The following is a 23950-nucleotide window of genomic DNA, read 5'->3' as shown; positions in this document are numbered from 1 at the left end:
TTTTACTGGAGAAAACTTAGGTGCTTCAGTTTGATTAATTAATTAATTAATTAATTAATTAATCTGCTCAGGTTTGGGGGCTATTGTTAAACTGTTACCCAATAATAATAATAATAATAATAATAATAATAATAATGTATGAGGCAGTAAGATAGATGTCCGGCTGCGCTGCAGTCGACCACCAGTCTTCTCCACGATCGACGATCTGTCGCCAGGTCAGCAATGTCTTCCGGCCGCAAGTCGCCCTCAGAGTCTCCCAACAGAGACCTGATATAGCCCAGGAAGTTGAGCTGCTGGCGTCCTGGGCGCCTTTTGCCGTGCGTTGGTACATACAGGGCATATGTCCGGCATGGTTCCCCCACAGGCATTCTGAGTACATGCCCCAGGAATCGGAGTTGACGCTGCCTTACTGTGGCAATTAGGGGTTGAGTGTTGGTCAACTTGTAAATCCAGGCGTTGCTCACATAGTCTAGGCGCTTTATGTTAAGCATAACCCTATAGCATGACGTGGCGAACGCGTTTAGCTTGTTTTCCATGTCCCCCGATATAACCCAGGACTCACAGCCATATAGAAATATTGTCACGCAGGTGGTGTTAAAAAGCTTGACTTTAGTGGATGTGGAGATTGATGGACTTCTCCAGATTTTCTCCAGCTTCCAAAAGGCAGCCGGACGATGATGATGAAGATAGATGACAATTAAAAAAAGAAAATCCAGATGATCTTCAAATGGACTAAATTAGGCTAAGAAATGCTCAAAACTCAAAAAGCTTTAGGACTTCCAAGTCTGATAGAGTGAGAAGTCATTAAGTGTGTCTGAGAATCCAAGTTATTTCCATAGACAGTAAAAAAGACTAGACGGAGCCACTCCATAGGATTTGAATGCAGAGAAGTAAAGACAGATTGGTGCTAATTCCTGGTGAAACTCTTGCTGAATGTTTGTCTACTGCGCAGATAAAGGCCCAATTTTGATGAGCGCAACATAAAGTGACAGATAGCTGCCTTGCTGTCTATGGTAGCTGCACCCCAAAAATTCTTTTGGCTCACTTTCTGACTTTGAATGTGACTTTGACATCTTTTTTTTTTTTTTTCTGAGTACAGCTGATTTGGGGAAGTGTTCTGATTTACTGAGCTCTTTAAGGGGTACTACTTTTGGTACAGTGCATTTAAATAAATAGTTCAGATTTCCCTGAAAGCTTATTATCCAAACAATACGGCTGTGTGGCTAGATGTCGCAGGTTCATAATATAATTTTTAGTATAGTTGGAGAAATAGAGGATATTACATGGTTGCACGAAGATATGACATTTATCTTCGAGTGGTGAAATAAATATATATATATATATATCTCATCTCATTATCTCAAGCCGCTTTATCCTTCTACAGGGTCGCAGGCAAGCTGGAGCCTATCCCAGCTGACTACGGGCGAAAGGCGGGGTACACCCTGGACAAGTCGCCAGGTCACCACAGGGCTGACACACAGACAACCATTCACACTCACGGTCAATTTAGAGTCACCAGTTAACCTAACCTGCATGTCTTTGGACTGTGGGGGAAACTGGAGCACCCAGAGGAAACCCACGCGGACAACATGCAAACTCCACACAGAAAGGCCCTCGCCGGCCCCGGGGCTCAAACCCAGGACCTTCTTGCTGTGAGGCCACAGCGCTAACCACTACACCACCGTGCCACACACACATATATATATATATATATATATTTTCAATACGAGAAGATAAACTTCATATCTTCGCGCCACCATGTAATGTTCTTTATATTATATGGACACATCCCAAAAAAAATGCAAGTTGATCAAAAGAAATTTAATTTTGAACCGGTTCACCATTTTGACAACGTGTGTTTAGTCAGCAGGAAAACACTGGGAGTGACGTCATCGAAGTGAAATATTGGGAAATATTATAGATACAGGACAGTTCTTCCATGGAATAAAAACATGTATTCTATTCCCTTCTAGTGGATTTACTGCCTTGCCTTGCCTATGGTCCCCGTCATCTCTGCTGATGGGGAACTCTCGCATGACGTCTGTCACAGCGCCTTTCTCGTTGCAGGGTTTGTTGTGCCTCAGACAGGACGCGGCCTTTCTTAGTCTGAGCACGCCAGGCATCTCGATCGGCAGTAAGTTGGTACCAGAAGGCTGGATCGAATCCGAATATCTTTAGATCTTGCATGACACAGTCCTTCCAGCATTTTTTGGGTCTGCCTCTCTTTCCTTCAGCAAGTTCCCCGAACATCATCTGTTTTGGTATGCTGGTGTCCTCCATTTGACACGCATGCCCAAGCCACCTTAGTCTGTTGTTGCTAACCATTGTTTCAGTGGTAGTAGTCTGGGCACATTGGGAGCGCTGGTGGAAGGCTTCTAGGCTGCGGATCTGGTAAGCAAGAGTGGGCCATGTCTCACTGCCATAGAGTAGAGATGGAAGCACAATGGACTTGTATACAGTGAGTTTTATACAGTGGGTTTACTGATGGCATGCAATATTGTTGTCATATTGCTTCTCCTCCATGTATTACGCCACTCTCCCCAATGGAGAATGAGCGTGCAATATTGTTACAATATTGCACGTTGTCAAGACAACATGATGTCACATGTCGGAGCTCATGTGAAGATCCAATGACAAAACTTTGCTGCTGCGCATGCGCACAGTCATTTCTTTGTTGGCCAGGAAAGAGAGAAGATGAGGCTAATCTATTGCTAAGTTTAAGCACTAAATAAATAAACTGAAAACTGAAACTAAAGACGCACTGAACACCCGAAAGACTACTAAAACTTAATTAGATATTCTTCAAGAGAAAGAGAAAAACAGACCAACAGACATCGAAAAATTTAAAAAGAGACACATCGGAGATGTAAAACTTCTGCACTAGTGAGTGACTATGACAGTTTGTAAACATGCATGGCCGCGAGGTTTGCTTTGTTAAAAGTGGAAGATTTAGAGAGAATTTTGAAAGACAAAAACACGCTGAACACCCAAAAGGCTACAAAAATTTTACTGGATATTCTTCACGCATATTTACAAGAGAAAAACATACCAATGGACATCGAAAAACTGGAAAAGAGAGCAATAGCAGAAATATTGTCAAAGTTCTACTTGGAGGTGAGGAAAAGTGACAGAGACTTTTACAAGAGGACTTCACTCGTGGACTTCACTCAGCAAAGCTCTTGTTTTGAACAACTGCAATGTAACAATTAACTACGACCAAAAGTAACTTTGAACTTGAACTGGCAACCTGTATATAGCTTGCATATAAGTTGGGTTGTTGTTCAAGCTTTATGAACTTGTACTGTTTTTATTGTTAGAACTATGACTTTGTACATGTACATTGGATTGACACAACATTGCATTGCATTCAGTCAGAATCAGCATTCAGTAGTGGTAAGTTGTTACACCCCCCCCCCCCCCCCCCCGCCCCCGTTCTTAACTTTTTGTAAAATGTATAATTGTTTCATCGAATGTGTATGTATTATTATTATAATAATAATAATAATAATAATAATAATAATAATAATAATATTGGTTGGCTTTTTTCCTGGTATATCAGATATATTCCATTCAGCTACTCATCTTCAACTTATTCAATATCATGCTAGCTGAATAGACTATATCTGATCTACCACTAAACGCCAGCCAATATTATTTAAATATGTCACTCAGATCTGTGATGTATTTTGTATGAAAAAATGCAAGGTTTTCAACATGATATGATAAACATAATATCTTTCAGCCAGCATATGATTTTCATTTTATTATATAGACACATTCACAAACAAAAAGTACCAAAATTTATCAAAACAATTTATTGATTTCCTCACAGGTGATTGATATATATGTTATTTACCAGCTGGGAGGTCCGTATCGTGAAATACCGTGACCGAGGTCAGTATACAAGGCCGAGGTCACGGTATTTCACCATACGGACCGACCTTAAGCTGGTAAATAATATATTTATTTTTTTCTTTACCAAATTCTAACAGAAAACGAGAGCGCCCGAAAGGGAAAACCGAGCCGAGCCGCCATTTTGAATCCTCATTCACGGCTGTAATGCAAATTGCTTCCTCCTCGGTATACAAGTGCACTTCCATGGCAGGGGAAAAACTACATTTTGCCGCCTATGTAGTCCCCTATTTATACAAATAGGAGTCATTCAGGATTCAGCCATGTTTTTGCTCGGTGTTAGCAAGTTACAGTTTTTAGCTTTCTCCTGAAATGTTTTCTTTTATTTCTTCTTCCTCAGGGTAGTAAAACTCGCTTTCGCTGTGAACACTGTCGGTATCTCTGTCCATGCTGTAAAATTAATGCTATTCTCCTGAGAAATGCTGGCAAAAATTTACAAGATTTTTGATAATCTTATAAATATATCTTATAAAAAAAAGCTAGATGTTGACAAAAATGCTACTATGTTTGTTGTTGTTGTGAACGAGCGAGTCGCCAGAGGTCCATAACCGGGGTCCGTAACTGGGGTCCGTACCGTAGGATACAGACCCGCTCGCCAGCCAATCAGAGCACAGGATTTGGACCACGAAAACAATAAAGAGATTTATGTCAGGGCTTTGGTTCTCCATGTCCCAGATGAAAAATACAAGTGGTATATTTCCCAGTAAAACATTTGTGTCCATATAGCATAAACATTTATTATGCAGCCATAAAGGCTGTTTCACGATCAGAGTATACTTTTTGGGTCCACAGTAGTCCAAAAATCAAACCCCAGATTTTTGTGTTTCTCTGCTGCCCAAAATAACCTTTTTAGATGGAAATGAACTTCGCAGAATTTCAGAGCTACATATCATATACTGGGCATGTTGTTTGTGGTGAGAAGACAGCATATAGTGTATTTCTAAAACCGATCCACTTTCTTACAGTCCACAAGAGTAATAGTCATCATATTGTGAGTGAAAATATATGTCCCAAAGCAAAACCTAATTAGTGCTAAAACTGCAATTCTGAATATAAGCAGTAAAATCTAAGTATAATAATTAAAGTAGAATTAAGTGAAATGACCACAAGGTCAAAACTGAGCTGTGGGGGCGTCATGGCTCAGGTGGATAAGGCGCCACGCCATAAATCCGGGGACCTGGGTTCGATTCCGACCCGAGGTAATTTCCCGATCCCTCCCCGTCTCTCTCTCCTGCTCATTTCCTATCTCTCCACTGTCTTATCTGATAAAGGTGAAAAAAGCCCAAAAAATATCTTTAAAAAAAAAAAACTGAGCTGCATATGACTCTTACAGACATATTTATAAGAACTTAGAAGAGATGTTACTGCTGTAGGTAGGGCTGGTGTGTCCCTGTAAAATAAGGAATAAGAAACTCCAGTATGTATATACTGGACCCAGTTGCAGGAGTTAGTTTGTGTTATTCAGAAACACAACCGTTGTGATTATGAAACGGCCCATAAATTCAGTTACGAGGTTATGGACCTGGTCATGCAGTGTCGTGTTTCTCTAGAAAATATCAATTGTCATATAATAGAACAGAGCAATTCATAAGTGAAAATATTTGATGTCAAAAAAGCCAAAAATGAACAGAAATCAGTGGAAGGCTAAAGCTAAATGAGTCTCTCACTCCCCCGTGGGGTGTACACATTCCGAATCCTTGAATACCCTCTTGGTTATTTCAGGAAAGTTTGTGAGTCAGAGACAGGTGTGTGTGTGTGATTAGTAATCAGGTGTAGAAGGCGATAGGGGTCATGTGACTGTTCAGGTGGCATGGCTTGTAGTGCATGGGCTGAGTGAGAATTCTGGGAAATGGAGTTCATGACTGTCTACTGTACTAGCTGTGGCTTGGCTTGCTGAGGAGTTTGAGAAAGGCACAAAGACGTCACTACTACTACTACTAATAATAATAATAATAAAGCTGCTAGCTAGAAAGCCATAGAGTGTAGAAGAAAACAAAAACACTTGGTGGTTTTAGTGTGTGTATTTGTCCTAAGATTCATCCATGTACTGATTTGTATTCTCTGTCCTGTCTTTTAACTTGCTAGATAATCTTATCCGAATAGTTCACAGAGCGAGGATATTTGTATGATCTGTTGTTGATGGACGGAGATTTAAAAAAAATTAAAAAAGTTAATTTGAGAATAAATAAAACCTGTTTGTTTACAGCTTACACTATATCAGGGGTTCTCCACCTTTTCTACTTTAAGGCCCACCTATTCATACTTGTAACGAGTCGGGGCCCATTAAAAAAAAGATCCCCAATTATTTTGGCTCATCTAATAACCTTCTGTAAAGTGTATTAACGGAACGCAACATTCCATTACAGATCCCTGTTACAGATGGGAGCCCAGGAATGAAATAAATGCAATAAAAACAAACTGTTTTTAATTGTAGGTTTTGTATTTAAAACTGTATGGATGTGTCAGAAACCAATGTAAAACCATGCATGCAGGGCATTCTCAGTCCAAAGGGATTAATGATCCAAAAGTAGAGTCTGGTCCATTAACACAAGAACTTCTTGCAGTGTTTGTGTTCAGCAAACAAGCAAGTTATTAAAACCAAGATGTACACTCAAAAGAAGTGGTTATAGAAACCACTCAATGGGATTAGATCCTTACACACTAACAAAGAAGGATTTTTCCTATGAGTTGGAAAATGATCCAGCCGTTGAGTTCACCGACATCTCAAATTACCTGGTGCTGCAGACATCGTTCTACACGGACAAACAGATGAAAACCTGGAAGAGCATGGAGGCATACAACTTTTTATATGTGGCTGGGTTAAAGATCTGGGGATCAGGACACGACAAGGTAGATGGATCTAAGTGCAGAAAGAGTGTTTATTAGCAGGTGTGATATTTACAAAAATGAAAGCAAAGCAGAAAGCAGAATCATAAAGCAGAGTATTTAAACAGCGTTATAAACATGGCTAGAAACAAATGTGACAGTGATAATGATGATACTTCGCAAAGCCTCTGTGAAAACATAGTCCGTATCTGCGCATGCTGATTGCGCTCAAATCAATATCAGGTGTTTCCCATAACGACCGGGTCCCAAGCACGTGCACAACATGCTCTGTAAGCGAGTGCCGCCACACGAGCTGCGCTAGACTTAAGTGTGTTAAGGCGTGACAGTCAAGTGTTTACCTGCTGTGTGACCACAACTTTTAGTTCACGTGTACAGTATATCGCCAAGCATCGCCACCAAAATGCCTCATTTTCATCGCTAACCATCGTAAAGCATCGCGAGCTGTAGCATGACCATAGCTTAATGAGGTGGATGTGACGTCAGATACAACCCAGCAATTGTACCCTACTACTGTATGACTAAAAATTAGCTTCAACTTGGGAAAAAAAATCGCGATCCACTAGAGGGTGTTTAGTGGGCCGTGGCCCAGTGGTTGAGAAACACTGCACTATATCATCCTTTTCTCTCTTTTCTCCTCTTCTTATACTTGTTTTAGATTTGACTATGAATAGTTACATGACTTTCTTTCAAGTTGTTATGTCGTACAACCCCGATTCCAAAAAAGTTGGGACAAAGTACAAATTGTAAATAAAAACGGAATGCAATAATTTACAAATCTCAAAAATTGATATTGTATTCACAATAGAACATAGACAACATATCAAATGTCAAAAGTGAGACATTTTGAAATTTCGTACCAAATATTGGCTCATTTGAAATTTCATGACAGCAACACATCTCAAAAAAGTTGGGACAGGAGCAATAAGAGGCTGGAAAAGTTAAAAGTACAAAAAAGGAACAGCTGGAGGACCAAATTGCAACTCATTAGGTCAACTGGCAATAGGTCATTAACATGACTGGGTATAAAAAGAGCATCTTGGAGTGGCAGTGGCTCTCAGAAGTAAAGATGGGAAGAGGATCACCAATCCCCCTAATTCTGCGCCGACAAATAGTGGAGCAATATCAGAAAGGAGTTCGACAGTGTAAAATTGCAAAGAGTTTGAACATATCATCATCTACAGTGCATATCATCATCAAAAGTTTCAGAGAATCTGGAAGAATCTCTGTGCGTAAGGGTCAAGGCTGGAAAACCATACTGGGTGCCCGTGATCTTCGGGCCCTTAGATGGCACTGCATCACATACAGGCATGCTTCTGTATTGGAAATCACAAAATGGGCTCAGGAATATTTCCAGAGAACATTATCTGTGAACACAATTCACCGTGCCATCTGCCATTGCCAGCTAAAACTCTATAGTTCAAAGAAGAAGCCGTATCTAAACATGATCCAGAAGCGCAGACGTCTTCTCTGGGCCAAGGCTCATTTAAAATGGACTGTGGCAAAGTGGAAAACTGTTCTGTGGTCAGACGAATCAAAATTTGAAGTTCTTTATGGAAATCAGGGACGCCATGTCATTCGGACTAAAGAGGAGAAGGACGACCCAAGTTGTTATCAGCGCTCAGTTCAGAAGCCTGCATCTCTGATGGTATGGGGTTGCATTAGTGCGTGTGGCATGGGCAGCTTACACATCTGGAAAGACACCATCAATGCTGAAAGGTATATCCAGGTTCTAGAGCAACATATGCTCCCATCCAGATGACGTCTCTTTCAGGGAAGACCTTGCATTTTCCAACATGACAATGCCAAACCACATACTGCATCAATTACAGCATCATGGCTGCGTAGAAGAAGGGTTCGGGTACTGAACTGGCCAGCCTGCAGTCCAGATCTTTCACCCATAGAAAACATTTGGAGCATCATAAAACGGAAGATACGACAAAAAAGACCTAAGACAGTCGAGCAACTAGAATCCTACATTAGACAAGAATGGGTTAACATTCCTCTCCCTAAACTTGAGCAACTTGTCTCCTCAGTCCCCAGACGTTTACAGACTGTTGTAAAGAGAAAAGGGGATGTCTCACAGTGGTAAACATGGCCTTGTCCCAACTTTTTTGAGATGTGGTGTTTTCATGAAATTTAAAATCACTTAATTTTTCTCTTTAAATGATACATTTTCTCAGTTTAAACATTTGATATGTCATCTACGTTCTATTCTGAATATATATATATATATTAGTGCTGTCAAAAATGTCGCGTGACAAAAACTTGACTCAATTTTAATGGCGATAATTTTTTTATCGCGAGATTAACGCTCTGTGACATGATGTAGGTTTTTCATAAGCTTTTGAAACTGCCAGGAACTTGCAACAGAGACAAACGATAGCAGCTAGACTGTAATTCCCCGCACAGCCAGAGTCCTCTGCCCTCCTCCCCCAAAGAACCAGCGCGGGCAAGGCGCGCTAGTAGAGATGGGATTTATGGCTCTTTAATGGGATCCGCATCTTTGTGATCCGTTCTTTGAAAAGAGTCGTTCAAAAGACTGGCTCATTTGGCTCTTTTTAAATATTTATTCAGTTTTAAGAACACAGCGTCTAAAGAAGCCAGATCCCTCTGAACTGTAAACTCAATGCTATCCCAGAAATCCTTCCTGTAATATGCAAATTTGGCCGCCTCTGATTGGACAGTGCGACGCATCAACAGGCAGAAAGTGTAAAAGTACAAAATGTGTTAAGTGAGCTGAAACAGTAAAGATCAGATTCAATGCAATATTTATCAACGAACAACTTAAAGTTAATATAATAGTGTACTTTATATTATAATCAAGCATGTCAAGCCTACCGTCACTGTGTAACCTGTCTCTCTGAGTTGTAGACTAACTCAAGCAGTTAGATCACTTCACTCATGGTTCTTTTACTAGCACCGGTGTTCGGCTTAGGTTTTACTTTGCAGTGGACGTGTCAAGACGTGTTATGCTTTGCAATACAAAGCAAACCCATTCACGTTTTTATGCTGATGAGAGAATTACAATGGTTTTTCATGTGACAAAAATGTGCGATTAAATTGCGATTAATCGCGAGTTAACTATGACAGTCGCGACATTAATCGCGATTAAATATTTTAATCGCTTGACAGCACTTATATATATATATATATATATATATATATATATATATATATATATATACACACACACACAGGGCTCTACAGTAACTTTTTTTTTCAGGAGCACACGTGCTCCTAAGTTAAAAATTTTAGGAGCACAGGGAAAAAAATGGGGGCACAAGCACAAGTAGGTTTTCATTTTAAAGGTTTATTGCAGCGCAAACCTTAGACACACCAACACATAAAATGCAAAATTCAATTGAGAATGAATGAATGAACGAATGAATGAATGAACAAACAAATGAATAATGAACAACTGAATGAATGAACAAACAGTAGCTAAACAGAGAGCAGAGCTCAGCAGAGTTAACAACATCATCAAGGACAGCTCCCACCCTGGCTCTGAGTTCTTTGACTTGCTGCCTTCAGGCAGGCGTTACAGGTGCATCAAAGCAAGGACCAACAGACTCAAAAACATTTTTTTCTCACAGGCCATAACCACCTTGAACAATTAGCCTTTTTCACATTACGTCACTTGCAGGGGAACTCATATCCATTTTCAGCCTTTTGAATGGAAGAAGAGGTATACAGCGGCAACATATGTTAACAAAACTGTGTCATTCACAGATAAGATTGATAATAATATTGTGCATTGTTGTTTATCATTACGTATTGTTAGCAACCATTCCAGTCACCTATCTGCCTTGTTTTGGAAAGGAAGTTTACTGACTTTCTATGGTCGCTACGGTACTTGTTAGCCAGCAGATTAGCATGCCGCCTCTTCTTCCATTCAAAAGGCTGAAAACGGACGTGAGGTTCTTCTGCAAGTGACGTAATGTGAAAAAGGCTAATTACACGCACTGACTGATGCCACTTCTGGCAGGTGCAACAATGCACCAACAAGGACCTAAAAGGACAATATTCTCACACTTACCTGATACAGTGCAATACTTATTACAGTGCAACCTCACAGAGCAACTTTTTAGTTTTTATAGCTTTTGTATATTTTATATTTATATTTCTACACTTTTACATCCATACCCAATACAATGCAATACCAAATACAGTGTAATATCCTGAGTTTTGTAGCTGAACTGAGTTTCTATAACTAATGTGCAATTAACATCTGCAACTCAACACGCCCAGTTGTATATATATTCTTTGTTTTTCTGCTGTGTTGTGACATGCACCATTTGTATATACTGTATATTATTTGTTTTTCTGCTGTGTTGTATGTTCCCATCTAAATGTTTGCACTGGGGTGTGTGCTTTCCATCTCATTATATAATTTTCCCGCACCTTCTCCCGTCGTTCTAGCTTTCTTCACTACACTTTCTTCCTCGTCCGTTCTTTTATTCTTGTTTCCACCATCATTACTTTTAAAAAAACGCCGTTATTCTCTGCATAGCGAATATATTTCTCAGCTCGGTCCGAACCAGCTCTCGGTTATCTCTCAGTTGAATGATCTGATGAATCCCTATAAAGCACTTTTCCCACCTAATGCCACACCCACAACATACAACCGTGGGAAAGAGGGGCAATCACAGAAAGATGAGTAGAAAACGGGAAATGTTACGGGGGATATTTATTGTGATAGTAGGCTATTGTAGCGTCAGCACAAAAGCACCAGACTCAACTTTAACTGAAAGTGTTATTCAGTAGTCTAAACTTATTCAAGCTACAGACCGAGAAGAATAAAAATGCTGAAATCTCATGTCCCGGTAAAACGCACTAGCATGGCAGAACGGCAAAAAAAATTTAACTTTTTCACTCCCCCCCCCCCGGCTACCGTGGGAACCACCGCAGTGCAAGACAGAGGCAATGCACGCAACTACAGACAGGGAGCAAGACGCAGGCAGAACACACACGCACGCACACACACACAACACTGAACACACACACTTACAACAATACAGGCCGTTACTCGTTACACTATATTAGGTAGGCTATACAGCTCTGGATTTACATACTTTGCAGTTTAACGTCTGATACATTTTAGAATGTTAAACTCGTCGCGGGGGCGGCACGGTGGTGTAGTCGTTAGCGCTGTCGCCTCACAGCAAGAAGGTCTGGGTTCGAGCCCCGTGGCCGGCGAGGGCCTTTCTGTGTGGAGTTTGCATGTTCTCCCCGTGTCTGCATGGGTTTCCTCCGGGTGCTCCAGTTTCCCCCACAGTCCAAAGACATGCAGGTTAGGTTAACTGGTGACTCTAAATTGACCGTAGGTGTGAATGTGAGTGTGAATGGTTGTCTGTGTCTATGTGTCAGCCCTGTGATGACCTGGCGACTTGTCCAGGGTGTACCCCGCCTTTCGCCCGTAGTTAGCTGGGATAGGCTCCAGCTTGCCTGCGACCCTGTAGAAGGATAAAGCGGCTAGAGATAATGAGATGAGATGAGATGAGAACTCGTCGCGTCTGTGCTCAGTGCGTTCCTAAATTGTCGGCCGCAAGAAGCCCTCGCACGAATGCGCGTGTTTTTTTTTTTCGTCGTTCGCATGCCGAAAAATTCGCTCGCAAATGCAAGTGAAATGTGCGCACTGTAGAGCCCTGTGTGTGTGTGTATATATATATATATATATATATATATATATGGAATTTTGAAACTTCCACATCATCGCATTCCGTTTTTATTTACAATTTGTACTTTGTCCCAACTTTTTTGGAATCGGGGTTGTATGATGCATCCATAATGATGTATAACATGCACGTCCAAGAAATCCTTCCAAATCTGAATCGAACAGCTCTGTGAATTCCTATACCAGACTTTCCACATTGACTACAATGCTTACAGTAGTTTTCTCACTTTCCTCACTCATGTGATTGTTTAATTTTTAACAAAAAAGCTTTAATTAGCTGGAAGGTAAACGATTAATCCTGTTGTCAGACTGTTAAAACAACAGTCCACATCTATTTAAAGTGGCAAAAGGATTATTTAACATCCATCAATGTACATAACCACCCCATTAACTTGTAAAAGTGATTTGTTTTTCTTTTCTTTTTTCTTTTTGTTTTTGCTTTGTTTGCCAGCTTGAAGGCTGAACTGAGACTGTTCTGAGTTTGTTAGGAGTCCTTCCTGTGCTTCGAATGGGACATAATGGCTGAAACATCACTTCAGAACATGAAAGGAGGTAGAAGGAGAGAGATTAAGTGCTGGAGAACGTTCTGCTACTGTACAACCAAGCTACAGTCTCTCAAAGACGATGTTCAGTGTAATGTGGTTGTAATTCATTGCAGAGAAATGAAGGTCCATTTAAATAACAAAGGCATAGTTATACACACACACACATTTTATATATGTCGATTTGCTGAAATACATCATCCTCTGAGAATCACACTGCTCCATCTGGCTCTCAACGAGCTCTGAAAGGTGGAAATTTGCATGACTGGCTCGTTCAGTTTGTTTGGACGTGGCAGCGTAAGTATCCTGCGATCTCACTGCCCTGCGTTTTAATTGAGTCCGATCTTGGGAATGGTAATTGATTCACACTCAGCACTTGAGGAGAAGCGCCTTTACATGGTCCTGCTTGGCTTCTCCGTCTTTAATCCCCTTTTTCTTTCTAATGTTAGGGAATTTGTTTTGCTAGTGAATCCACTGGCCAGCTTTCTTATGGAAATCAATGCTGCTTTTCCAAGGAAAGCAATAGCACAGAAGAGGAGTGGGGTTTTTTTTTTTTGTTATTCCTTCTCAATCGCTCCAGCTGAAAGCTTCCTGATGTAGATCCACGCTCTCACCCTTTGGACACTGATATTTTCTACAAAAGCAAAGTAGACTTGTTTAGTTTATTGTCCTCTTGTGTTTTTGTCCCTTTTACCTTGAGCCAAGTAATGGAGGGAGTTGTGTGTATGTCTCAGAGAGAGGGAGAGGATGAGGCGCAGGAGCACAGTCAATTCCACAGGAGACGATGAAGTTTTCTTTTCAAGCACTTGAGCGGAGCCTTTGAATGCTGAAGACCAAAAAATTTCCACGTTACTTTTGATCTGCCAGTTCAAAGACAGGAGAGACAGCGAGTAGGTCCTCAGTTCAGGGACACACACCAGGCTGTGACCTTATTTGTGTGCACATCCTTTGAAACACGGGGAACAGTTTCGCTTCCACCTATTTAATCCCATACATGAATGTTGCACACCGGCTTCCAGTTATATGGAACTGAACACAACTGAAAATGTCATCCTGTCTTTTTACTGGAAATCAAGGAATGTCTAACATTTAGTTAATATAAGGCTTCAAGTAATAGTGTGGGTGTGCGTCTGCATGTGTGGTCTCCGGCTTCTTAATGCCTATATATTTTTAATTAGCGCTGTTTTAACTAGTTATTTCAGTAATGACTTTCAGGTCTTCCTGCTATTGCAGAGACACAGCACTTTAAACGCATTTACTATTAATAGTGCAACATTCATTTCCATAATTTCACATCTTTCTGTGCAGACCTTAATTGTGATCCATTGAAGACTTTCGCATCTTTATCATTACCATCACTACTGTTGTAGTACAATCAGTGCAACCATATGTTTTATTCACACTGACTGTAAAATATTTATGCCAGTTGCTAATGAAGATAATGGTTTGAAAACATACTACAGGGAAAGAATCGAGTGTTGAATTTTGCAAAGTGGCTATTATCCCAATGAACATTTGGTTTGTCAGCATCATCCACATGGCAGAATGGCAAATAAGATGATAACTCAGTTCCATGCTGAGCGCTCGTTCTCTCTTCATTTAACCACTATTTACTCAGCTTTAATGCCGAAATAATGAGTCCTTTAAATGCATGTTTAATTGCCCCCGTCTTCTGCCCTCTCTCAGGTTTGGAACTGCCATTCATGATGATGCCCCACCCCCTGATCCCTGTCAGCCTGCCTCCTGCGTCAGTCACCATGGCAATGAGTCAGATGAACCACCTCAGCACCATCGCCAATATGGCCGCCGCAGCACAGGGACAGAGTGCCCCTTCCAGAATGGTGACATCAGTGATTAAGGTAACACACGGTGCCGCTGGCTCTTTGCCTTGCGCACATTTTCTCATCAGTTGTAGGGGAGGATGGGGCTCCGCTGCATGATCGCATGATCCCATAATAGCCTCGGATAGAGGAGAAGGGAGGGGACAGACAGAGGGATGGGGGAGAGGGAAAAATGGAGGATCGCAGAATTAAAAGCCTGTGCTCCGTGCCGTTAGAGTAGCGCCTTGACAGTCGCTGTAGCAGCAAGCGTCGGCATGAGAAGCTGTTTTCAGAGCTGTCGGCTGCCGGCTGGGTGTAGTGTAATAGCTGTGAACGTGTGTGCATTTGTGTGTGTGCGTGTGACTGTGTGTACGTGTGTATGTGGCAGGAGCGGGTGCCTGACAGTCCCTCCCCTGCTCCCTCTCTGGAAGATGGCAGGAGGCCGGGAAGCCGGCCCTCGTCCCAGCGCAGCAGCAGCGTCTCCAGCTCACCCGCACACACCGAGAGCTCCTCCGACAGAATGCGTACGTCTGCTCCGTCTCTCACTCTCTCCCTCCCTCCCTTCCTCCCTCCCACTTCTCCTCTGCTGGCCTCTTATACTCTTTTTCTCTGCACACAGCCGTATATTAAGAGTCTGCACTTGAGCTAAAAATGCCCATTGTCATGAGAGATGTGTGTGTCCCTCTTCTCATTCCTCTAGTTTTCTGCAAATGAGAGACCTATATATATATATATATATATATATATATATATATATATATATATATATATTCCTCTCTCATATACTTCCTTGTTCCTTGTGAAATGCTGTACTGTATTGGTTCTTCTGTCATGCAGATGTATGTCTGTAGTGCTCAACCATGTGTTTACACTCATCATCAGTAATCAATAAAATGGTGGACCAATACGAGCAGATATATCCACTATGACCTTCTCTTTTCTCATGTAATCCATTTCAGAAATAAAATGTTGTCCGGAAATTAAATACCATAACCCAATCCTGTCCTTTAGTCTCACTAACACCCACACTGAAGCTACACCTTATGTCCTAATTGGAATACCATATCGCATCTCCATCAAGTAGAGATTAAAGATAAGGATAGTTTTTAGGATACAGCATCCATATTTAAATAATCTTTATTTAGATGTATCAAGCTGAGAAGTCATTTGCATGTGCTGTCACACAAGCATCAGGTTTGTTTGTTTTTTGCCCCTAATTTATAGTAGAACTCCCACTCCATCTTTGGTGTTGAGTGTCATCTTGTCCTTTGAAAACACAACTCCAAATTATTCATTTTGGTTTTTTAAGAGCACCTCATTTTCACACATTCAGAAACCAATCACCGCTGCATTTAAAAACAGTGTTGACGGATCCACACGCTAGACAGAGCATTGACAAATAGGGCTTTGAATGACTGGCCCATTGATTTGGACACAAAGTTTACTTCAAATCAAACAAATGAAAGCCAAGGACATATTCACCTTCTCCAGCATAAAGCACCACAAGTGCAAGTCATTCTTCTTCACAAGATGTGTTTTTTATTGTCTTTTTTAATTGATTTTTGGTTGAAAATATGAAAACATGATTGTAAGCTGACTTTTGTGTTTCTCTATGAAGCTGTTCATCAGAATGGGCTTGCCATGAACCAGGCTTTGTTGGGCCTTTCTCCTAGCATCCTGCCTGGACCCAAGGAAGGTGACCTGGCCACTCACGACATTGGCCACGAGGCCAAGAGAATGCACTCTGAGAAAGGTCAGCATTATGCTTCATAAAAAACTAGGAAATATATCATGTCCCTCGGTATCAATCTATGAGTCGCATTATATACACTATTCTGTTGATTGAAATGCACCTTGAATGTCAAGTCAGTTCTAAGCCGTGTCTCTCTTCTTTATATTGCATTAGCAGTGGGAACTAAGTTGTGATTTTAGCGTTATATTACTTATACATTTTGCCAAACATGGAATAAAACATGACAGTGCATGCTGGTATTGGAAAATAATCAACAGTTGAAGAACAAAGGTTTATTTGATTTTTACCAATAACCCACTCAGAAAATGTGTTCATCTCCGTTATATCACAGCATTTTGCCAAAGACTATAAATATAAGTTATTAAAGAATAGCATCATATTTTATGTGTTTATACATTTACTGTACTTTTGTGAAACATTTTTGAAACAAATTACTCCCTGCTATCACTTGTGTTATAGCAGCCATTTAACAGTTATTCCACGAAATCGAGTCGTACATGAGCTGATAGCCGATGAGGCACGTAGCACCAGTTTGGCTATAAGCCATGTACAACAAGACTAAGTGGAAAAACTCTTCTATTCTATCCACATTCACTGGATTTTGAGAAACAGAGCATTTTCTCATCTCATCTCATTATCTGTAGCCGCTTTATCCTGTTCTACAGGGTCGCAGGCAAGCTGGAGCCTATCCCAGCTAACTACGGGTGAAAGGCGGGGTACACCCTGGACAAGTCGCCAGGTCATCGCAGGGCTGACACATAGACACAGACAACCATTCACACTCACATTCACACCTACGGTCAATTTAGAGTCACCAGTTAACCTAACCTGCATGTCTTTGGACTGTGGGGGAAACCGGAGCACCCGGAGGAAACCCACGCGGACACGGGGAGAACATGCAAACTCCGCACAGAAGGGCCCTCGTCGGCCACGGGGCTCGAACCCGGACCTTCTTGCTGTGAGGCGACAGCACTAACCACTACACCACCGTGCCACCCCCAGAGCATTTTTATTTTTATTTTTGGCAAACTTGAGAAATAAAAGTCTAAAGTCCTTCCCGCACCGTATGGCGCATTAGGCGGCGCCGATCTCCATTTCTGTAGCCCTCGGCCTCTCGCCTATTACATAGCTAGGGTTACAGTGGGGGGCTGGTCCTTCTTTGGATAAAAACTTTATCCAAAACGTCAGACAAAATCATTTCCGCTTAGAATGTAAACAAATGGGTGAAATGACAGTAGAAATTTGTGAAAAATGCTATAATAATAATAATTCTTGAAAAATTAAAAAAACAAAACATGCATTCTTACCATCAAATACTTTTATCCCATATTTTGTTGCTTTTGTTTTGTATTTTGGGGGTTTTGTTTTCGAGTAGAGTTTTTATTTCATTCTCGGTTGGTTCAGCAACACGCTCTGCCATTTTGTTTTTCTCTACTCACGGTATATGAGCTGATAGCCTAGTAGTAGAGTAGCCAATCAGAGCATGCGATTGCTCATATCCAGTGAATGTGGGTAGAATAAAAGAAGTTATTACTTCACCAGCCTCCTTTATTTCACTTTATGGATGTTAATAAGGCAAAAAAGCAGCAAAAGAGAAACAGCAAAGCCATCTGACATTTTACAGCTTTATCCATATTACAAAGCATATTCCTGACACTGGAGACTTCTTACAAATAAAAATTTAAAATAAATATCTCTTCACAGAACATTTCACCATAGCAACACTTACACAAGGTTTTTTTTTTTTAATGTGGAGCATCTGCCATCCAGTCCTTGTGGTGGTTGTTTTGTTACTATACAAAGAATAACATATTCGAATGAGTGCATTGATACAGTATATAAATTTTACAGCTGGAACAAGTGTCCAAGCTGCCCCGTTATAGGAAATTAATCAACACCTGATCAATCGACCATTCAACAGCACTGCGGTATAATTTTGTGGTTTCTCAAAGCCACGTATTATTAATGCTAGTAAAATTATGAATTACCAGTATTACCAGTTCTACAGTAAGGATAGTCTCCTGACAGACTTGTTTCAAATTAAAAACTGGGATTTTAAGCATTTATAAAACCATTGACTTTTATTGTGTTATTATTATTATTAACATTACAGTAATGACAATAGTAGTTCCTTTTTATCTTTCTCATTTTAAACAACAAACAGATTAAAAATAAATGCAGCCTGTTTCAAATTAGTGCCAGTGAACTTAATTGAGAAATGCTTTGCAAATATATTTCTTCATCAGCTCGTCGAATGTAATGCACAATTTAATGTGAACGCTAGAGTTAATAGCAATCTCCCATCATCATCATCATCATCCATTTTGGAGGAAGACAATATGTGTAATCGGATTGTTTTTAGATTACTGTTTGCTTTCCGTTTATTATTAGGCAGATAAGTGTGATGGTTTGGGGGAAAAAGAAAAAAGTGTGCCCACCAAGGCATTTGGATTAAATACAAATCGATGTGAATAATAGATTTGAGTATTCTCTGATGGCAGAGGCCTGGGGTGGGGAATTGTTGGCTGGGGGTGATAATGATATTAAAGCCACTATGGAAATCAGTGGGATGCGTGTTCCCTGATGGATCGGTCCAGCGAGGAGGGACTGTGCCGGACCTGCCCGTAGATAGTGCAAGCCTGTGAAGCAGAGTAATTAGCATGATTATATGAATTTACAGGTCAGGATGTAGGTGTGATGGGTGGGGAAATGCACAGACGTGTTCGATCCTAAATTCTTTCCTGTTGTCGTGCACTCACTGTACTTCTGGCTGTACTCAACGGATGTTCTCGCTTGTATATGATAATATTATCGTGATACCTGTCATTCCTCAGAATGCATTGCTTGTGTTATTCCCCAGCAGAGACATCGGTGCTGTGAAAAGCTTTGCGTCCCCCCCTCACCCCCCTCATCTGTAGTGCAATTCTCTGAACCTTTTTAGATGGCAATTGAGCCAGATTGGTCTTGATTCTCTCTGACTGGGAGAAAATCCACATTGTCTATTTGTGTTACCATTGCATTACCATTTAGATGCCCACCATCCCTAATATGTCACACAGCTTGATTAGAATTCAGGGCTCTCTAACGTGCACACCAAAGGTCTCAGGCTGTGGAAAACATTTTTATAAAATAATCCATTAATGCAGAGGAGTGCAACTAAATTAGTTACCAATTTGCTGAGCATGAATTAATGAACAGAGCTTCTCCCGGCTCCCAGAGTTGTAATTTTCATAATAACCTCAGACCTTTATTTGGCAGGTTGTTTAGTTTTTTCGTTTGAAGGTTTTCATTAGTCTAATGAGGACTGTGCAAGGGCGAGCAGTCAGCACAATTTACATGAGGAAGCTATCATAATAAATGAGGCAATTTGAATAACACGCACAGGTTTATGCCGCAAGATAAGAGAGATTGTACAGCCAGATCTGGAGGTAATCAATACATTAAACCAACTAATAACCGAAGTGAAAAGAATAAAATTAATGATAGATATATTGAACTGTAATGATATGATACATGATGCATTAGATTAATAAAATTAATGTGGCTTATTGTTAAATGGAGGGTCAATGGCCAGCTTGACTTTGTTTATGGCGGACCCTTTTTAATTAGGGTTGTTCATCGGATCAGTTTGTTTAGACAAATGAGATTACATTCCATTGGTTTAATAGTATTTCTCCACTTCTTTAATCTTTATGGTCTTGGCAGGGCATTAAATTAATTTCATGCATTATACTTCAAGCATAACCATAATGTGCAAATGGTTACAGTTGAGCCTATACAGAGACGACATGGAAAACACATGTATTTAAAGTAATTTTTATTTATCTGTTTCTTTAATGGAAAGCTAACAACGTCTCTCTGTGATTGAAATCAAATGGAAATCGTATAATACGGCCCAGCAGTAGCATATGGCTTAGCCAGGAGAAGTACCAAATTCCACCAAAGCAAAGTAAAACGTGAACAGTTGAGCTGAATTGCTTTACAAAGGGAATCTGTTCGAATTGCTTTTGATAAACCTCGTCTCATGAAACAGCAGGTAGTTGACAAACAAGGAAAACTGACAGGTACTAAAGCTTTGGCAGTAAAACTCAGTTTGGACATCAAACATTTAACATCGTTCCTCTCCTTGGGGGAAAAGGCTCATGAATGCATGCACATATGGGATGGGGGTGGGTGCATTGCGGGGGTACAGTACCTACTAAAAGAGGAATTTCAGCCATAATTAATGCTCGGGGTCAGAATATTAGAACGAGTGCAAGAACAGAAATACTGAAAGTGTATAAAAGAATATAAGATACACATAGTGTTACAGTCTTCTTTCAGCATCTGTACAAATCACAGCACAGCTGTGATGAAGAGATACAGGTGGGTGTCCTGTACACGATTGCACCCGACGTCACAATCAGTGAGAGTTACGTTCTGTGAGCCATGTTGTACCGACAGCGCAATGCAATGGAACTAGCCATTAAGATAATAGACACATCTCGCCTCAGTCTGCTGTGAGCTCTGGTCTCTTCTGCCTGATCTGCTTTGTTCATGTAAAATGTGGAATTAGGAACATATTCATTCTGTGGATGGTGCTCTTGTGTGTATTTATGCTAATGAACATTTAACTAAATGAACGTTTAGTTCTTCAGACTTAATTTGTTCATAGCGCAAAGTTAAACTACTTGCGTTTGATGTTTTTTGTCAGTTTAACAATATTATTCAATATCCGTTTGTAGCATCAAAACTGGAGTCATGACAGGAAGAAGTGTTACAACCCACTACAAACAAACACAGGAAATAAATGCTGTTTAGTAACATTTAGTTCATGCATGCAAATGATTTAAACCAAATTTATAGATATATTTCAGTTGTGTAAGTAAGTAAGTAAGTAAGAGCCTTTATTGTCTCTTCAAGAGAGAAATTTGTCTTGGGCACAAAGTCTGGCAATTCACATCGACTTATACACACAATGGACAACACAAAATACATTTAACGTTTAACATCCACACAACAGCATTCATAATAAATATTACCACACACACACCCACCCATAGACACACACACACAACCCCATCACCCCCCCCACCCTCCCTTTCTAAGAAAATTAAAAGACCAAGGAATAAAATATGTATTTTACTAGCATATAGTTAATTACAGGGACATGGCAGGAGGTCAGAGGGACTAATGGGATGTAATCACGTTGACCGTGATACAGATTGGTTGCTAGAAGAACTTGTAGGTTTGCCCATTTCTCCACTCAGACCTTCCAGTTTCCTGAAATCATCACCACACATCCCAACATGTCTTCATTATCCAATGCACTGGCTTCCCCCCCACATTGATCATTAGACACTTCAGCTGAAGTTTTAGGTGCAAGAAAAACTCTATGAAAGGAGGACTGAGGAGCAATGAAGTTACTTTATTGGTAACTCATTGTCTTTTCCGTCAACGTGATCTTAATAATAACAGCCCTCCCTATTGTGTGTGTCTCTCAAATTGTAATTATTTCTCAAACTGAGTCCCATATTTGTCAGCAGCTCTCTAAAAAAAAATGCTGCAGCTCATTGTGATGAAGTAAGAACTGCTTTACTGTAACCCAACCCCTCTATTGACAGCTCATTGTGCCTTTGGTTTCGCAGGAACTGATGCGTACAATCAGCCGCGGTATTCGGCTCTAAATGTGCAGTGAATAATCACATTTGATTTGTGCGAGCTGACAGGCACTGGGATGCGGTCAGATGAATGAGTATTACTTAGATAATTTGCCAGCTGGTCAGTGAATGGAGAAGCATGTGTTAGCCATTAAATGATTTCATGAAAAAAAAAGGAAAAGAAAAGAATGACCTTTTCCTCAAGTACATCAAAAGATATGGAATAAAAGTTTTTATTTCTCTCGACCTGCTTTAAAAGCTGAAATCAAAGTAGAGATGCGAAGCATGATAAAGAGGAGAAGGGTATAATTAGAAAGCATTGCATTTGTGCTTTGCTTTAAGCCAGACGTCCTGTTCAGTGTGTATAATGCAAGCATTTATTTTAGGTTGTGCTTGGATTGTTTTTTTCTTTTTTTGGCATGTATTAAATTAAACATGTACATGCAATAAGGAAAATCTAATATGAGCAGATATAATTTGGTGTAGTATAACAGTGGAAACTCCTCGTAGCTGATTGTTTTTCTGATATGGATTGGTTGTTTCCTTGGATTTCAGCTTCATTTCCTTTATAATGGGACATTTTGGAAATAATTGTGCCGATTTCACTTAGCTTATCGGAATTGTAATATACAGCGTGTATTCTGTAATACCTTTTGCTCTTTACCAGTGTTTCTCATAACACTACAGACCCACTGTGTACTAACCACAAGTCCTACATGTCGAGCTAAACTGAATTTAAACAGCTAAAAAGCTGTACATGCTAAATTTGACATCAAATAGATTGTTTTACAGGTGTGATGTGTCGATAGAATGACATTTTCGGATAATATTCAGTGTAATGTAAAAAAAAAATAGATGCTGTAGGAATAATAATAATAATAATAATAATAATAACCTACATATTTCTATCATTGTGGCTAGGGTTTGACAAAATGTCCAAAAAAAAAAAAAAAGCCCAATTTTAAGAGCCTTAAGCAAGTTATGAAGTTACACTGCAAAAAACTGAAAACTGAATTTGAGAAGAAAATTCCTTAATACTAGTGAAATTATCTTGCTGCATGAACAGATCATTTTACTTGGCAAGACATCTTGGAATAAGTTGGTTACAATCTAGAACTAGTTTTAATAATCTCAGAGTTGGTGTCCTGTATTCTTCTAATAGGAAATGCTCGATCGTTTCAACTATATTCAAGATATTCTAACTTATTAAGATGTAATTTTTACAGTGTAGAAGAACGCAAGACACCAACTCTGAGATTATTAAAACTAGTTCTAGATTGTAACCAACTTATTCCAAGATGTCTTGTCAAGTAAAATGATCTGTCCATGCAGCAAGATAATTTCACTAGTATTAAGGAATTTTCTCCTCAAATTCAGTTCTCAGTTTTTTGCAGCATACATGGAACGTAAGAATTTAGGTGCTAATTTTCTGTTTTAAAACCCTTAGGTCACCTTCAGGAAAACCACAGTTTAGGAGTCTGTATCAGCACACGCTTGTCTCTATTCTCCTCATCAGCTATGCTTGCATTCAAAGCATGTTTTCTTTCGCCTTTTTAGTGTCCTTGCCAATCTGGCTTCAAAAAAGCAGCGGCTGGAGGTTTGTGCTGACTCTGCTGACTTTCCATAAGACAAAAGGCTGGATCATTAGCCATAAGGAGCCGAAATGTGACTTGGCAAGCAGTCAGGGTTTATGATCAAACAACTTGTCAGTGTGTCCTGTCCAAATGAAAGGGTGCAAAAAAATAATTCAATAGAGGATCAAT

The 23950-nt window shown here is 40.1% G+C and overlaps 1 protein-coding gene across 3 annotated transcripts in view; it reads left to right on the top strand.

Moving 5' to 3' along the window:
• The window catches only part of dachd (dachshund d), a 214958-nt gene that overhangs the window by 143724 nt on the left and 47284 nt on the right, over nucleotides 1-23950 (top strand). For all 3 annotated transcript variants that reach the window (XM_060929535.1, XM_060929534.1, XM_060929533.1), the window contains 3 exons: nucleotides 14662-14834; nucleotides 15184-15319; nucleotides 16414-16548. In XM_060929535.1, the coding sequence (XP_060785518.1) occupies nucleotides 14662-14834; nucleotides 15184-15319; nucleotides 16414-16548 (444 nt within the window). The remainder of the gene's footprint in view (nucleotides 1-14661; nucleotides 14835-15183; nucleotides 15320-16413; nucleotides 16549-23950) is intronic.

The sequence above is a fragment of the Neoarius graeffei genome, chromosome 9, assembly GCF_027579695.1.
Source record: "Neoarius graeffei isolate fNeoGra1 chromosome 9, fNeoGra1.pri, whole genome shotgun sequence".
NCBI classification, from domain to species: domain Eukaryota; kingdom Metazoa; phylum Chordata; class Actinopteri; order Siluriformes; family Ariidae; genus Neoarius; species Neoarius graeffei.
The sequence above is the reverse complement of the archived record's forward strand: the minus strand, read 5'-3'. Positions and strand labels throughout refer to the sequence as shown.